This window comes from Gallus gallus, chromosome 6, assembly GCF_016699485.2.
Source record: "Gallus gallus isolate bGalGal1 chromosome 6, bGalGal1.mat.broiler.GRCg7b, whole genome shotgun sequence".
NCBI lineage: Eukaryota > Metazoa > Chordata > Aves > Galliformes > Phasianidae > Gallus > Gallus gallus.
Genome location: NC_052537.1, coordinates 3,702,332 through 3,720,874, shown reverse-complemented (window position 1 = coordinate 3,720,874; position 18,543 = coordinate 3,702,332). Strand labels below are relative to the sequence as shown.

Sequence of the window (18,543 nt, the reverse complement as noted above, 5' to 3'; positions counted from 1 at the left end):
CACACAAGCTGCGGCGTTTCAGCAAGAACCAGCACTTGTCACAAGCACAGTGCGTGCAGCACAAGGCTCCATGAGCATCAAGGGGCTGCTTGAATTTGCTAGTCAGCTGAAACACAAGGTACATCAAAAGACCTTGATGTCCCAGATGAACTGTTTTGAAGATTCTGCTGAAGCATATCTTGCTGAGACCATTGCACACCATCCTCCACAGGCTTGAAAGGGAGTCTAGGCAGAAGTGCACCACTTATTAATTAAAAAATATAAAAGGAGACTGAAGAAAGAATGAAAATTAAGATCTCGGTTGTGTTATTTTGTGGCATTTTTGCTATCTGCTTACTTCTGACTTCAAGTACTAGATAACAATTTATTCTAGATATTCTGGCAAAAAAAAACAGCTTTAACTTTTTGCATTGCCACTTTAGCTTCTGGACAGACTCATCACCGATTAAATAATCAGCAGAGCCATCTTTCGTGACACTTTACATTATTAACTCTGAGATCTGCTTTTCCTCTTTCGCAGTCAGGTCACATGGGCAATCTTCACACTCAGAATCTTGCAGCCTTGGCACAGACTACCAGCCAGGAAAATACTGCTGAGACCACTTTTTCTTGAAGCGGTGTACAAGCAAGGGCCCTGAAGAGGATTCACAACGATGCGCCGTAGACAAGGGAAGGGACTGAGATAACTCTTTGCTGTTTGTGGATTTTTCTATGCCTCCGTATGAAATGGTGAAATGAAACATATGAAACAGCAGAGCAGGATAGAGACACGCAGCTGTGTACTCTCATTTTGCTTCTGCAAAGGGACACATGTTTCTCCATGGGTATCAGCAGAATAGGAGCTAGGAGGTGGCATGTGTATACATTACTGTATGAATGCTAGCATTATACTCATTTGCTCACATGAATTTTTTAGAATCCTGGGACAGGCAACCTATGTGCAGCTGCTTGTGCAAACACTCAGGCTGGCCATGAGCAGCAAAATGAGCTGTTCTTCCTGACAATTTACTCTCTTCCATATTGAATGGAAGAAAGCTTTTACAAGCAGCTTTACTCTGAAAAATAAATAAAGAAAAGAAAATGATCTCGGCAGTGTCTTGTCTTGCCACAAACAAAATGGGCAATCCCAGACACTGGGCTTTAAGAACTTGATGTCACACCCGGCAAAACAGGATGGGGAAACACCTGCTCCTTTCCTGATGCTAATCAAACCTTAACACTGCTAAGGACACTAGAAACGTGTCACTTTTTACGTGGCAATTGGATTCTTTTTAAAGTTCTGCGTCTCTTTCCACTGCGACCTGGTTTTAAAAATTGTATCTCCCCTAAATTTATCCAGAGAACAAGAGCAGATTTTGCCAAACACTTCCCAGAGCGAGAGAAAATGTTTCTGATGAGATTATCATCAAGTGCCTGACTCACACCCCTGGCTGTAGACACAATACCTGCAGATGCACACATCCCATGGAGCAAAGAGCCAGAAGAGCTATGGCAGTTCATAACAAATAGAGACAGCAGATGGCAACAACTCTGAAACATCATCAGCCTGCTGAGGATTTGCACCAGTGTACTATGGCGAAAAGGCTAAGCAGTAATCCCCTGAACTAGTAAATGTACTCAGAACCTCATCTGAGTATATCACAATTTGGAGTAATTAAGACAGTGGTCTGTAATATACTCTCTGACACAAAAATGTACTGTTGACCTCGACCATACTTCTGAGGAGCACAGAAATGCCACCAACAAGTGGATTCTCACCCTTGGAGGCAGCATTATAGTAGCAGCTGTGGGGGAACTGAGGTTTTAATTCTATGTGGAGAGATAAACGAGACTCTTAATAGGCGCATACTAGGACAAACTGGCTGTTCTGACCCAGATTTTATGCTCAGCAGCAGGCTCATTTCTTTTTAACTTGGAAATAGGAAGTATTCATCTTTCTAATGCTGCTTAAAACTAATCAACTCCATGCTAGCTTCTAGTAGAAAAAAGCTCTTGAAAGATGTGGAGCTCTAATCACCTTTGTATGTTTGCCAAAAGTGGACGTGTTCAAAAGGCCGGAGCGAGTTGGTTAAGGTATAAGCAAATGTGCACACTTCATATAGGGCATTAAATGAGCAGTGTACATGTCACAGTAACCACAGTGAGTGAAAATGCTATGAAAAGATCAGGAGCTCTTGTCATTTTGCCTACTGCAAAATCACAGTCACTCTTACCTAAGATGATCTTGGAGTTATCGTTGGGAAAGTAAGGGACCGCCTGCAGGTTGGCCCAGGTAGAAATAAGAGCCTGAGGAAGAGTCATCAGTTTGTTGCTAGACAGGTCCAGGTACGTGATATTCTTGATGTAACGAGCAGCATCTGGAGGTATTGAGGTAAGTTCATTGTTGTGTAAATCCAGAAGCCTCAGCTGTGGCATGTCAGACAAGGTTTCCCAGGGAAATGATATTAAGTCATTTCCATCTAGCCTCAGCTCCAGCAAGCGACGGAGGCCCTTGAAGGTGATCCCGCTGAGGCTGGCCAGGGAGTTATAGGGCAACCAGAGGTACTCCAGGTTGTGAAGAGCGTGGAAAGCTTCCCCCGGCACCCTGCGGATGGCTGTCTTCTCTATTCGAAGCTTGAACGTATCTACAGGGATGTTCACTGGAGTGAGGGTCATCTCCGGGTCATTGCACAGCACTGTCCTGGTGAGAAAGAAACACAGATGCAACTTTCTTATATTTTGAGACATTTTGAAAATTTCAGTACAATATTTTTTCTGCCTTTCTTTTTTCAAAAGCTTTGTTCTTGCCATTTCTTACTTGCTGCTGATTCCCACGTTATCACTGTAACTACATTTGGCTTGCAGTAATTCATACGTACACACACTTTTTGACTGCAGAGATTGCACTCTCCTGAAGCGGTGTGAATCTGATTCTGGCCAATATTGTGTTCCTGCTTTTTTCTCTTCTGGGTTTTTAGGGTTCTTACGACAGACAGCGGTGCCAATGCACTGCAGAAGATGCTAACGCATGTTAAAATAAAAGGATCAATAAACCAAACATTAAAGGACATGTAAAAAGAAGCCTTATCTGTTTGATGAAGTTTGGGGTGGGATAAAGTAATACAGATCGAATACAGCATAGGATCTCTGCTCATGAAGGGAGGAGAAGAAGGTCAACTCACTAGTAATACTCTACAGCAAGCACTGCTTTACTGTGAAACTGGAAGGTTTGTAGGGATGCAATGGTCACTTTACCACAGAGACATACCATTTATGAGAGCAAAAGTACAGAAAACTAACCCTTCAGAAAATGCTTTACTGAAAGCAAGGCAGATTCACATGCCTTAATCATTCCTTTCTATTTCTAATTTCTGGAGTTCAAATCCTGAAAACTCCATGCAGCATTGTGCAGTCTTTGTATAAAAAACTGTAATTTGTCTTTGCCAAGATGAGAAAAAAAGGCAAGTTCTTAACAAAGTGCAAAGCCACCTCACAAAACATAGCAGGTTAGATGGGCATGTCCAGCTCCACACGCTAAACCAAATACCTCAAGTAATGTAATGTGATCAGTCAAGTACCATTTTCTTATCATACTGCCTGACGGATAAATAGGACATTACAAAGCTGCCAAAACCAGACTGACGTTGGCTGAAAGCAACTATTCCTCTACTGCCTGTAACGATAAATAACATGGCTAAACTGCACGTGTAGTTTCCTGGAGTTAAATGGTATTAGAGCCTCCAGTTACTTTATAACCAAAAAACCCAATGTATTTCTGTCACCCAGCACTTCTATGGTGGCATTAAATCCTGCCCGCTCTCAGCTGAGGGTTCAAATTTCGTGGAAGAAAAGAAGTATGTCAAATAAGAAAAATTTGGAGATCATCTCTCAATAAAACATTTGTTTTTGTGCAAACATGACACAAAATGTTCACTAGCAGAGATATTATCACAGCAAAACTGTGCTCTGATGCTCCTCATAGCGTCCTATGTTGCTAAGCACTAAACAATTAATCTACAGGATAATCTCCTTCGACTAGTGAAAAATATAAGTCTCAGTGCAGAAAAAATGCGACATCATGCTCACTAAGAGACCAACGAGCATTTGCTTTATTATGCATCTTACCAAAACACACTGCAGCTTTTTCCAGCCTCTGAAAGGAAATTCTACTAGGAACTACGACACTTATGGTGCAATTATAGGCTCTCCTGCTATTGTGCTGCCTTTTAAAAATTCTAAATTATTTGTGGCTCTGCCACCCTTCTCACTGGGACAGTTTCTGGTTTTAAAACTGTGCCGCCATAAAAGAGATGAAGCAGATGCACCCAACGGAGATCCAAATACAGAGGACGGCCTTTCATTGCCATACCGTCATCTTGTCTAGAAAAAATATTTCTTCTAAAGGAGTTATCAGATACTCTCTGCCACAAACCCCCTCTACTGTGAATTAGATCTGATAAAAATGTAGCCTGTATTTCATTAGGTCAGATCATGAATTCCTGATTACCCTTCAGAATGACTTTTCTTCTTACTGTAGTCCTTCTGTGAAATCTCTGTATAATGGTGCTGGCTTCCCGCAGTAGATACCCTTCCAGCCTTACCTGCCTTTTCAGCTGAAAGTTTCCAGACTGAGAATGGTCTTATTTTATTTTTATTGTCTACCTTTGTGTTTACTGTTATCCAGAGTCAATTACTTTGCCTAAAATCTCCAACCCAAGTAAGTGGAATGGATTGAAGGCTTTGGTACCACAAAATAAACCTGCTTATGCTTTAGAAACAGACCAACGGAACAGAATAAAATGAGTATATTCAGCATGAAGGCAAAAAGAGAAAAGCATTTTAATTGTATTCCTTTTCTGCCATTACCCCAGCGGTAATTATGTTGCTGTTCTCACAGAGGAGATGCTCAAACGCTTTCTCTGAAATCAGCTTACTGTGTTTTCAGAAGCTAATCCTCTGCAAATAAAGCTGGAGAGCAAAGTGACTGGAAAAATAACAGACATGAAGCCTAGATACAACATTTTCTTCTGAAAACACCCTTAGAGAGAAGAAAGAAAACCCCCAACCCCCCCGGAGAGTATTGGCATACCTGGCTTTCGTCCCTTCGTTGAGGCTGTGGAAGGCACAGCTGCACTGCGAGGGGCACGAGGTGCCTGCTGGCGGCAGCCCCCCGAGCACCAAGCAGCAGAGCAAACTCACGGCGATCCACATGGCTACCTGTGCATGGGAAGGACACCTGGGCAGCAGGCAACGTGCAGGGTCTTGCCTATTGTTTTAGCCATTGACTGGTCACATCTTGTTAACTCCCTTTCGTTTTCAGCCACGCTGTGATCTTCCCGCCCTCGCTGAGTCCATCAGATAAAAAAGGATAGGCAGGGATTAAGGATGGGGACTTGAGTTATTTTCATGTAGGTGCTTATTGCTTCCTGGAACCGTACAGACAGCATCGCTTCCCTCCAGGAGCCCCAGACTCCATTCCTCAGGAAATCTGCGGCTCTAGTGTGAGAAAAAGGCAAACATATTGGGGGGGGGGACGTGCATAACTGTTATCTGACCAGGAATTAGTAAAAGAGTGCTTCCACAGACTGACTTTGGGAATGCTTTTAGGAAGAAGTTTTTCCACACAGAGGGTGGTGACGCACTGAACAGGTTGCCTGAGGAGGTTGTGGATGCCCCATCCCTGGAGGCATTCAAGGCCAGGCTGGATGTGGCTCTGGGCAACCTGGTCCGGTGGTTGGCAACCCTGCACATAGCAGGGGGGGTTGGAGTTAGATGATCACTGTGCTCCTTTTCAGCCCAGGCCATTCTATGATTCTATGATATGATAAAAACAGTGTCTTCTGCTACTGGAATGTAAGCCTCCTGCAAAAGAATAGTGAAAATACATCATGATACTGTTATTTATTTATTTATTTATTTTAAACTCTTAGGTGACTTTTGTCTCAACATTTACTGAGCTCTTGGAATCACTCCTGATATTAAAGAGCACTAAATAACCCAGTAAATGCACACAAGTTTCTAGTAGGCCTGCAGAACCAAGCTCTGTGCTCTCACTTGCTGACACAGCACATCCCGGATAAGGGACCACCTGGGGGAGCACCACCTGAAGCAGAGACATGACACAGCTTCAGAAACACTGAGAAAATCTACTTTTGTCCACTGTCCTTGAAGACAGCAATTTCCCATCTATTCAGAATGGCAGCTGTAACTGCAGAGCTGATGGAGACAACCCATGTCTTCAGCACTCCAAAGAACTCGATATATGAGAGAAAAGTGGAGACCATATATGCACAAAGTAAAGCTTAAGCAGTTGCTCTTTGAGATAGGAGCAAAATTTAATTCATACAAACCAGGATGTCTCATTCTTATAAGGGCTACTATTTTCTGGTGAGTGTGGAAGTATGCATACCAAATACACCACAAATGTGAAACATTCCTTTAAAAGTAAAAATCAGTGTTGGAACTTGTAGGTGATTACATTCATCCTGATCTGATTGCTACTCCCACACTTACCAGTACGGTTGCATGCTTCATAATAGCTTTCGTACGCCTGTGTCATACAGAAAACATAAAGCACAGGTTAAAAATGTTAACAGAAGTGAGGAGTGATTGAACAGAGCTGAAAAGCTAGCAATAGAGAACTAACCAGGTACAACTCATTCTTAGATGCTTTAAGAAAATGTTTCTCATACTTCTGGAGTTCAGGATAGCCACAGTGTCCAGTATTGTTATCCAGGGGAGAGTTCCAGGTGCCTCACTTCTGCAAAAAAAAAACCAAAAATTCTACCAAAATCCCAGACCTTATTTACTCAAATGGAACTCTGCAGTCAGATTCTCCCAGTGAAATTGAGATATAGGATCAAACGTAGCTGGCTGAGGCAGAAATCACCTGGCATCCTATTGGCTTTTCAGCACCAGTTGCTTCCCAGCTTCACTGTTCTTTAGCTAAGGTTGGAGGAGAAAGGGAAAGAAATTACAACCACAAAGATTTTCTCTAAAAATTAGGCTTTGTTGGTCCTTAATTATAGTCGGATTGTATAGAAAAAAAATGCCCTTGACTGATTCTTCCATCCTCCTGTTATATCTAATTTCATATTTCCCAGGGAGAGAACTACAGCTCTGCACCTTTTTAAAAGCATGGTTGTACCTACAACTGCCCTGCTGCAGAGTCTATGAGTGTCACATCACATGAACTGTCATGACACCAGGGAGGAAATAGGAACAATCTCATCCAAAAGACGTTTTGGATTGCCACCTTGCTCTCCTACTTGTTGAGGACACGTTGATTTTGTCTTTTTCTTTCAAGTATAAAGACAGAAGTCAAACGTGAAGCAATAGCATACCTATTCTTACATGAAACTACCCGATAGTTAATAAGTTTATTACAGCAGCAGAACAAGACATTGATCTTAAATAAGATTGCTAACTAGTTTTGGTGTATATTTGTTTTCATGCAGTGCTCTTCTGACAGTGTGCTCCCCCTCACATCTAGCTCAAAACTGCAGTCCATATGCAGTATGGCTATGAGTCAGTTATCTTACTCGACAAATAGTAAACAGCCCAAGAGCCTTGTGAACACTCCTGCACAGAAGTGGGATGCATGATAGGACCTCCTCTTGAGAGATGTTTAGAAAGGTGGGTCTACCAAGTAAGAAATCTCTGGCTGTGAAAGACCTTTGGCAAATGATTAATACCTAGCTTCTTGAAAATTTGCAAGTAATTTGCTAAGGACGTTTTAGTGGGAAAACCTAGCTAAGCAAACCACTGACCAAGGTTGGGGAAAATTTGAGACTGAGGGTGGATTTGGCTGCACCCAGACTCCTATGTGGAGGGATCTGGAAAAAGTAGAGGGTTCATTCTTAAGTCCAGGAATGGAATAGGATCCAGTAGCTTCTAGACTCTCCAGAGTCCAGAAGGCAAAAGGAACTCCATTCCAAACCCTTGAGACTCAACAGGAGACTCTAATGTCATCCAGATCCAAAGGGTGTCCTTGGCGTAATGCTGTCTTGAATGGATTTTCTTTGTAGTTTTGTATAGTATATAATCATAGAATCATAAAATCACAAAGGTTGGAAAAGACCCACAGGATCATCCAGTCCAATCATTCACCCATCACCAGTGGTTCTCACTAAACCATGTCCCTCAACACAACGTCCAAACGTTCCTTGAACACCTCCACGGTCGGTGACTCCACCACTTCTCTGGGCAGCCCATTCCAGCACCTGACCACCCTTTCAGAGAAGTAGTAATATCTTCTATGTAATGCTCTTTATGTAACTTACAATTAAATGTTCTTTGATGCTTTAGTAAATAATCAAGTGCACCCTGCTATCTCAAATCTTGTTAAGCTTGTCTTATTTATAATTAAGTTTTGTTAGATCATCATATTTTATCAATAAATATATTGCCGTTTCTCTCTTAAGAGTGAAGTATATCATTCCATTTGCAACCTCTTCAGAAGAATGAAATTATGCTGACAATTTTTAAATACATCTCAGACTTTGAAGATAATCTAGATGCATTTTGGGGCTAACTATTAAACAGACATCTTATGGTGCCATAGTTTTGCATAAGCTTGTTCCACAAGTAACTCCGATAATTATTCAAGGCTTGTAGAAATCACTTACTGAGAGAATGGCCCAAAGGATTATTTTTTCCTATGCTATTTTTACATACTATTTCCTGTTCTTCAAAAAGAAATTCAAGTATTTCATTATTTATTTCTAAAGAAATGGAAACGTGATGCAGTGCTCATTAAACACCCATAGTTGTTTTCTCATCAACTTCCATTAAGTCCCATTTTTAGATTTAACGATTTCTCAGTTCCCTTAATAACCTCCAAGCCAAGATCAAGCTTATTTGCTTTTTTAGTGCACTCATTGGTCAACATGCCTTGCTTCCCAGACACTGCCTCAGGTCAATATTAGCAACATTGACTGAAACACCTCTCTTCCTACTAAAGTTAAATTCTACTCGAAAAGGAAATCCAACATAATTAACCTCCTGTCTCTAATGCCTTCAGTGCATCAGACAAAGTGGTTTCCCTCCACTGGAGCACTGGAGCTCTGGAATAACCTTGTAGATAGTAGCCAGTGACTGTATAGTAAGATTTGTTTTCACAGTCCTCAATTTTGCCTCACGAGTGAAACATCTGAAATCACAACTAAATACTAGGAGCAGTAGAAGTAAAATTAATTTATAATAAAAAAGAGAAAGAAATAAAGCATGCATTAGCAGATGCTAATGCTATGCACTTTACCAATTTAGTTAACACAACTGACTTGCTTCTAAACAAGAGAAAGACTTCATATATATACACCTCTAGTGCAAATGATAGGCTAAGTTTCAAGCCATGAATACAACCACGTTAGCCTTCATCTGAGTGGTAAAGAGAGTACAATAGGCATTACCATGAGGAACGTCTCCAGAAATACATCGGGAGTTGAAGAAACGAGCGTGGGCAAGTTCTGGACACAAGGAGCTGAAGACAACCTTGGTGCCTGGAGAGCAGAAGCTTTTCCCTGGTGAACAGGCTTCATAGGTGCAACAGAAAGAAGCAGGTGGTGAAGAAAGGAGAGAGGTGTTAGAGGAAAAAAGGAATTAAATGAGATGCCTAGAAATGCAATGTCAGATGCCAGTACTTGCACATCAGGAACAGCATGGCATGAGGCAGAAGCAACAAGCGGTCTGCAAGGATCATAGAATCATGAAGGTTGGAAAAGACTTCTAAGATCATCTAATCTAGCCATCAGCCCATCCCCACCATGCCCACTAAACCAAAAAGAAGCTGTTCCTGCTTGCATCCATGCTCCCTCTCAGAAAGATGACATAGATAAAAACAAAAGTAAAATCTCTCAGTGGCATTCAATTGACCCTGCCATTGTCTATTTACTTTCTCCACACAGTTCTGGTGTGTTTCAATGACTTGTGTGCAGCACAGCAGCTTTCTAGATTTTCATGGTATTTTTAAGACTAAATTGCATTATCTCCTCCCAGCTACTGTAGAGATATTCACAAATAATGTTACGAAATTTAAAATTAGTATTCATTAGCTAATTCCTTTGTGGTTGCAAATGATATTTATATGAAACTTTTTAAAATCGATACTATATGTTTCCAATGCCAAGATTATACATTTAAAGTAATAACATTTTTTTTTTCACAATGGACAGCTGTATTCCATAATGAAGATAATGAAAGTTAGGCACTTCACTTTCATGGACAAAATTCTGCACTTCAAATGATAAAAGTCGTTCTCCTTGCTGCTACATAGGAAGATTCTTCACTGCTTTGAGTTAAAAATATGACCTGGAGAATAAAATATTCTATGAAGCAGCAGGTGTCATTCAGTAGAGGTGGAAGAATTTGTTTTGCTATCTCTGAGAATAGCCAGATCCCCTGCTTGTACTTGTGGTGCAAGTAAATGCAAAGCAAATGGGGTCAAAGTCTATTGTCGGTCAGTAAAGTTCAGCACAATGTAATCTTTCCTGCCTTTCAAAAATGTATGGGATTTAATTTAGAAAATATTTTTGTTTGATTCCTAATAAGATTAATTACTTGATATTACAGTCTCCACCTTTTTCCCCCTGTAGATTTTCTGAGCACAAAGATGCCTTATCAGTTGATTCTACTCTCAAGCTCAAAAGCGACACAAGTGACCACACTCTTCCGACTCGTTCTTTTTTAATATGGTCACTGGACAGAATTTATTCCTTTTCCTCATATGCTTAGAGAAAGACGGCATAAAGCAAATAAAACAGCATCCTTTATCATAAAAGAAAGACATAAGATAATTTATTATTGTCATTTTGACTGAAAGGCTTTATTAGCAGGCAATATGGGCCAGACACTAAATCAATTTCATTAAGTAAATGCACCTCCAAGAAGCTTCTGGCAAGGCATATCTTGTAAAGTGGAAAATCCTTCCCACTGATGCAAGTCGGAGCATGGTAATGCATTACGTCATTCTAAATTGGATCTTGCACTTAATGCCAATGAAGACAGCTCCTCCACAGGAGGAGGAGTGAAGTCATTAATAGACCACTAGGCTTGCTAAAGAAATAAAAGAAACATAAACAATTTTTGGCACTGGGCAATAAAACTCCACCACTGGTATTTATTTTATGTACCTTTGTTTTGGTTGTTATAGCCAGTACAGAACAGCAGAAAAGAGCACAGACCTAAGGGGGAACATAAAATGCATTCACCTTCCTCACAAACGCAGCACTTCACCCATTTCTTTCTGCACAGCAGAAGCCATTTCACAAAGCCATGTGACAACGAGCAGTGCTTACCAAAATGAATTGCAGCAGAAGTTGGAGGTGCACACTAAGCCACTTCACTTTTCCCTCTTCGCTTTGGGCTCGCACACCCAGGCAGGTCTCACTATGACTGATGTAGATTTCCAGTGTTGCATGTCCCTGGCACTATCACACAAAGGACTTCAGGGTACAGAAAAATGTTCCTTCAAGCCCTCAGTCCCCAGTAAGATAAGCCTGGCCCCAGGGTGGAAGAGGTGCAAGCAACCCCTACACCACAATCTGAAGGGAGGAGAGGGCCAGCCACCACAGCCACGGCTCTCCTACTTCTCTTTTCTGAAGGCCCCACAGCAACAGGCAGATGCTTCTGGCATCAGGCATATAGGACTCCGAAGCAAAATTCTCTGGGACAGACTCTCTGAGCTCCTCCACTGAGGGGAACCTCCAGAAGAGCCAGGCATTTCTTTCTTATAAGCCCTTGCTGTCTTCAAAGCTATTAGTCTTGAGAACTGGCAGGAGAGTAAACACGTTGCATTGCCCACTAGATTGGAATTTTTTCTCCCTCAGAAAAAAAATTACTATTCTCCTTTGAAGTATCACAACCATACATCACTCCACATTAGTCCACTTTGATGACCGGACATACTATAACCATATCTGACACACACATTTAAAATGACTAAAACTGTGTTAAGTTTATGCTCCTGGTCACTCTTCCCTAGCTTGTACTTTCATTCCCTAAAAACTGGTGAGGTTTCTGCAGTGTAACAAAATCCGCTAACTTTGGGCTTAGTAGCCTTAGCTGCATGACAGAGGAGGCCGTGCAATAATGTTGCTGACTGCAACAACCTTTTCTAATTTGGATCTTAATAGCATTAGTTTAAGCTCTGCGGAGTCACCTCTGCTTAGGAAACGGTGCCTGTTTCATTTTGATTCCTCAGGCATGCAAAAAGAATTAAACATCCTGCACTGTTTATGTGGCTCCTAAATGCAGACGGAGCATAATATGTTTTACACAGCGGCCCTCTGCCCTCCTTCCAGACTGATAATCTCCAGTTTTCCTACTCTGATTTGTCCGCCGTCAGCCTCAAGACTTCACAGGCTGAGTACTTGCCCTAGTGAAAGCTGCAGTAAACTTGAAGCTACAGGTCTTACAAACAGGGATCAAGAAAAACAGAAAGAATAAAAGAGAAGCAGGGGGAAAAGGGGGGGGGAATGTAGGAGGAAAGGGAAAAGGAAAGCTTCTGCCCGGGTGTATTTATTTTCTTGACATTATTTTTCTCAAAAAGCTACTCTCAATTTACTCAGAGATGCAGTGTCCATATATATATATACACATATATATACACACACACAAACACACACACATACACACATTTGGTGGGGGACATAACATGAGAACTAAATCGCTCTTGTAATTAAACTATTCTGATTATTCTTAGACTAAATGCTTCATCATATACTTTTTTTTTTTCCCCTAAATATGATCATTTTACAGCTTACAATAGCAGTATGAAATGAAGGGGGGGAGACTTCAGTGGTAACACCAAAAAGTCAGGGCATGCCTCAGGTAGCCCCTCATAGCCACAGCTGTCCTACTGACCCACAAAGGGAGGGACCATCCCAGAAGGGAATGTGCCGTCCTTCAGTTCTTCTGATTCGTGTTACAACCCATCCTTCATTTGTTCAGCCCTTCAAGATATATAACTGGCCCAATTTGGATGACTTATCAAAAGAAGAGTAAGAAAGAAAGGTGAGAAGATGGGAGAAGCCTAAACTGATCAGGAGCTGAAGCCCACAGAGGCAGCAACATTAAATCTGTGCAGACTCATCTTCAGAAGAAATCAGTTTACTCTCAAGGATCTTTGCTTGGGCAAATGTGGCCCTACATTCCCACTCAGGCCAGATGAAACACGTGGAAGACTCGTGCTCCAAGGGCAGCAGCAGGAAGTAGTACTAAGTGTGGCAGCCTGCAAGAAATGATACACAGAATCATAAAATGGCTCGGGTTGGAAAGGACCTCAAAGATCAGGAATCTCCAACCCCCCCACCACAGGCAGGGCCACCAACCTCCACATTTCATACCAGCCCAGGCTGCCCAGGGCCCCATCCAACCTGGCCTCAAACACCTCCAGGGACGGGGTGTCCACAGCCTCTCTGGGCAGCTGTTCCAGCACCTCACCACTCTCCTTGTAAAGAACTTCCCCCTGATACCCAACCTAAATTTTCCCTCTCTCAACGTAAAACCATTTCCCCTTGTCCTGACATTATCTACCTTTGTAAAGAGTTGACTCCCCTTCTGTTTGTAGGCTCCCTACAAATCATCCTTTCTTGCCATCCTGATTGTTTACTCCTCAGTGCCTGTATTTTAACCTCAATGATTCCAGGCAATTCTACACTACTAAGTAAACGCATCCATTAAAGTATTAAAATTACCATTACTTAAAGCATTAGAACAAATATAGAAGTGTTTGGCAGGTTGTTGCTTATGCTGGAGGTGTATAAGAAAAATAATTTGTTCCCTTTCTCTCTTGCTCCAACTTGGTAGATTACCTGTAAAACATCCATGTAAAATATAGTTCTTTTTTTCTTCTCTCTCAACAGCAGTTTCATAGTCAAGGTTTCCACTTCATGAACAGATTCTGCATACCAAAAATTCTATTCAGGAATTGTGTTTTTCTGAAAAAAAATAATAATAATAATAACAGTTATTAACAGTAAAGAAAAATCTGAATAAGAAGGCTGGAACTATCATTTATAAGTGACATGTTTTGAAAATTCCTCTCCTTTTACACTAGCTAGCAAAAATAATAATAATTCAGCAACGTTTTCACATTAGAGATGAGAAGAACACAACTGATCCTGAAAAGACTTTGCATTCGTGATTAATTCAGTTCTGTGAGATAGCAATAGAGTTTTTACAAGTCTCATCCCACCGTGTTATAAAAGGTAAGAGCTTTGAGAAATTGCTTATTACTCTGACCTTGAAGAACTGACACAGAAACGGGAAAAACAACGTTTTGTTTTGTTTTGTTTTTTAAAACATTTGTTTTACAAAATAAGGAGGGGGTAACAGGTGTGATTTATAAATAGTTCTACTGACTTTCTCTAAGGAACACTAAAACATGCTCTTGGATAACACAAAAGGCCTTGATACTTCCATTGTAAACAATGCATATTTCGCCAGGTTTCAATAGGAGCCTTTCAGGAGAAAAAAAAAAAGAGGCCTAAAAAAGAGAGGAGCTGGCAATGATGGCTGAAGTTAACCTCACACTTCAAAAGAAGCAGAAAGACCCAACATCTTTATGATCTCGTAGAAATGATTCTCCTTAATATATATGCCTGCAAGATAGGCACCAGTCCAAAATAGTGCCTCATTCAAATCAACATTCACAGAAGAGTAAGAAATGTCTCCAGAGCTCATTATGTCCTGCCCTAAGACAGGTGATTCCCTCTGGTAACAGCTGAGCAAGTGATGATGAGTCCCATGATGTAGATACATGCCTCATACAGAAGTCAAGGAAAGCGATGCAGTTTTCAGGTTTAATTTATGAGGGAATTATCAGCAGAACATTTGGAGACATTCCTACAGAGACATGGTGGTAGAAGATTAAGACAAGCAAGATAATCAAAGTTATGGTGACAGGAAAAATGAGGTGGTTTTGTAACAAATGGCCATACTGCCATACCTGGTCAGAAGCATAAACTCGGTGAGGAACAGTCCAGACAGATACCTGCTTTTTGTTGACACAACCAACAGTAAACAGGAGGAGAGCTGGTGCACAAATCCTCTCTTAATACAATTAAAGCCTCTCCTGAAAGCAGAATTTCTTCTGAGAACTGGGCACTGGTCTTTGAACTATAATTCCTGAAAGAGTTATTATTCTCCATGCTGCAAGAAGGCCTGAGCTCTGCAGGGCAAGCTAAACAAGCAGTACTAGGTAGATCCTATACTCTGCAGAACTGCTTTCTCATCCAAAATCCTGAAGCATACCACCATTCAGTAGAGTTATAGCATATTTCTTTAATTTTTGAATGTATTTATATGACCCGACAATCGGTGCACTAACTAGAAGCAAAGCAGTATTTATCGATGTCTAAAATGCATCTTGAAAGATGGATAGAAGGGACAAGGCAACAGTTACACATATTTAATAGCAATCACGATTGCTGTATCCAATGATTAATGAAGATAGTGAAAATGATAGTGATAAAGGTAATGATTAATATTCCAGCAACATTATTAATTTTCTAGTCCACGTGACTATACGTAACATTCATCAAATATGTATTCAATCCACTATGAATTAAGCAACCTGTCTCAAGAGGGACAATACAAACAACCAGAAAGAAAGGTGATGCTTCTCAACTCTTCAGTGATTGCCATTCCTCTAAGGCCTTCCACGCAGTGATATGCAGGGCAGCAGGCTCCAGCCATAGCCTGGCTGGTAGCAGCATGGTGCAGAGACCAGGCTATGGCAAGGCGCCCATCCCCAGTGAGTATGGCCACTGGCTCCTGTTCCCCCACAACCTCCTTGGCCATCCTCAGGTTTTCACCACCATTTCTCCAGACAGCACTGCAGGGAAACTAGGTTGCAGAGCATGTCCAATTGCTGGGCTGCATCAAGGAAGAAGGTTGCTATGTCGCAGTAGGCTTGTCCAAAGGGCTGCCCTGTGGGCTGATCCCCTGCATTGTTTCTCCTGTGGCCCATTTACAGTCTGGGTCATTATCCCATTCACTGCCTCCTGACCAAAACAAATGCCCTCAACTTCAACTAGGAGGCCTCCAGAAAACATATTGTTTGGTGTCCTTCCCTTGATGTGGGAGAACCAATTCCCTCACACTTCTGTGTTGTTGAATTGGAGTCCCATGTAGTGATACTCCTGGCCTGGCCTGCTTCTGCCAAAACACTGCAGTTTGTCTTCTAAAGGTGTTTTTCAATATAAAAACTCAGAGATGATTGTGGCTAAACTTGAACCAGAAGAAAGGATTAGGAAGGAAAAGGAATAATAATACGTCAATTCAGTGAAGTTCTTGCTGTGAATATAAAAAAAAGTATGTCGGTAATCTGCATTGATTACTCAGAGAAAATTTAGTATCTGAGTGTTGCATTGTCTCTGCTCTGCACCTTTTTTGCTGCGCTTGTACCAATGCATATTTTACAAAGATTAATATGCTCCCACCAAATCCATAGAGTCTTATGAAATCCATGGAGACATCTGGCAAGTACATATCAGATCTTTTTTTCGTGTATTCCTAGCAAAGGGATTAGCAACCAGTGAACTATTCTTAAATGAGAGGGTAAAATGAGATGGATGTTTTATTGATGGAGCAAGGAGATTGCTGGGAATTCAAAACGTGAGGTTGTAAGATAACTTCAGATGGAGATAAATGTCTTCTCCCTTGACTTTTGAAACAGCAAGTAGCTATTGAAAGAGTGCATTAAGTAGAAAGGGATTGCTTAACAACTTCATAGTTTAAGGAGCTAATAAATGTCTTTAATAAACCTGGTATCCTTTGCATATTTTCACTGACTTCAGGGGCATATTGATGTGAGGCTGCATCATACGTTTAAAAAAAAAAAAAAAAAAAAAAAAGGAAAGGTAATTAGTACAGCTTTGTTTGATTCTAGCAAACTCATTCATTTATTCCCCATTTACCTCTCCTCTTGCTTTTAACTAATTGAACTTAGCAGCCATATTGGACCGTACAGCATCCCATCCTATCCTATTGAATTATTAGAAAGTGAGCTTAACTCAGCTTCAAAATAGCTATCAAGAGCCTGATCCATACAACTTCTATTGATACCATCTAGACTTCAATCAGATGCTGAGCCACCCACCACTGGAAAGTGAGCCAGCGGCTGACTGGCATCATTTGACTCAGAACTGATGAAAAGAGTAAGGTTTAGATACAAAAAATATTTAAGATATTTGAAGAAAAGCAGCTGACAGGTCCCCAGTATTCACTCTAATAAAGATCTGCTAATTGCAAAAGGGGTTGAGGCAGTAACCTACTTTGCTGGAAAAAAAAAGAAGAAAAGAAGTTTGGAATGAGCAAATTCTGTATCACAGACTTCAGTACACAGCACAAAAAATACCAGCAGTGTAGTACACTTGGGAGGTTCACTCGGCAATGAAGGTGAGGTACAGCCCTCACAAAGGCAGTTCACAAAATATCCATGTCCTTCATCCCTAGTCTGGAAGAGCTGCACAGCTTTATGCTGACAAGCATTACAACGAGCCATCTATTTTCAAAACCATCACACCATAAAGATTTACAGCACATTCACAAGATCTAGCAGTAATTTTTTGCACGAATGCACAATGGATGACTGTTAAAAACACAGCCTTAGATCAGTCATTTGCCATGCTAGGAGGCAGGGCTATCAGCTTATTTTCCAGCAAGAAACATAGATGAATGAAAGACAAAAATAACAGTAGATTTATATGGTGAAATACAATTTCATTCTCTTTAAATCAGATAGCTTAGCAAATACCTTGCCCTCCTGAATCCTACTTCAAAACCCAAGAGCATATTCATCAAGGCAAATATCAACATCAAAAACAGCTGTGAGATGAATAACAGAGGTCACAAAACACAGCAAAATGTTTTCATAAGTCTTGAAGCTCTGATTAACGTGCCTGGACATCACCACTTGTATGTAAGCATGGGTTTCAGGAAAACTGTAAAACATCACTCTACCACGGGCTTCAGCCAAGAACCTTGACTATGAGTGCACCTCCACAGTGTAGTAAGGATAGCCATAAACAAGCCCTGTCCATACCTGGGTCAGAATCTCTCTGCCTGATGTCTCACTCAGCCAGGTCAGCACAGTGCAGGACTGAAGCTGGAGTAAGTCAACATCCCTTGTGCTTCAGCTCCCTTCTTGTTCCCATTTCAGAGGGGGATTATGCAGATAAAGAAGGTTATGCATCAAAATGGAAACTATCATGGTAGTGACACCTTGTTAATCGAGGTGATGGCTAAGTAGGTAGAAAAGAAACAGATATTCTGAACCAGGAAAGAGTGAAGAAAAATCAAGCAAGTGAACCAAGAAAGATGGAGTAAAGTGCCCTTAAAAGGGAAAGAATACACCTCATTTAATCATTATCGTAGTTACTGTGTCTCTAAATGCAGATTAAAAATGGAGAACTATGGACAAGTCGCTCACTTTTAATGAACAGGCATTGAAAACAACTCAAATAATAGTTGTATAGGAAAAATTTTCTAGTCACTCAGACTCTGTTGAGTGACTAGAAATGAAAGCTGTTGGTTTCCATTCTCCCGTATCCAAGAAAATTC

The 18,543-nt window shown here is 41.0% G+C and overlaps 1 protein-coding gene across 1 annotated transcript in view; it reads right to left on the bottom strand.

Moving 5' to 3' along the window:
* The window catches only part of LRIT1 (leucine rich repeat, Ig-like and transmembrane domains 1), a 53,406-nt gene that overhangs the window by 11,083 nt on the left and 23,780 nt on the right, over window positions 1–18,543 (bottom strand). Inside the window, exons 2-7 of the mRNA XM_046943253.1 lie at window positions 13,791–13,916; window positions 9,390–13,207; window positions 6,626–6,739; window positions 6,493–6,529; window positions 5,069–5,841; window positions 2,214–2,680 (exon numbers count right to left, since the gene is read on the bottom strand). Coding sequence (XP_046799209.1) covers window positions 2,214–2,680; window positions 5,069–5,190 — 589 coding nt within the window. The 5' untranslated portion in view covers window positions 5,191–5,841; window positions 6,493–6,529; window positions 6,626–6,739; window positions 9,390–13,207; window positions 13,791–13,916. The remainder of the gene's footprint in view (window positions 1–2,213; window positions 2,681–5,068; window positions 5,842–6,492; window positions 6,530–6,625; window positions 6,740–9,389; window positions 13,208–13,790; window positions 13,917–18,543) is intronic.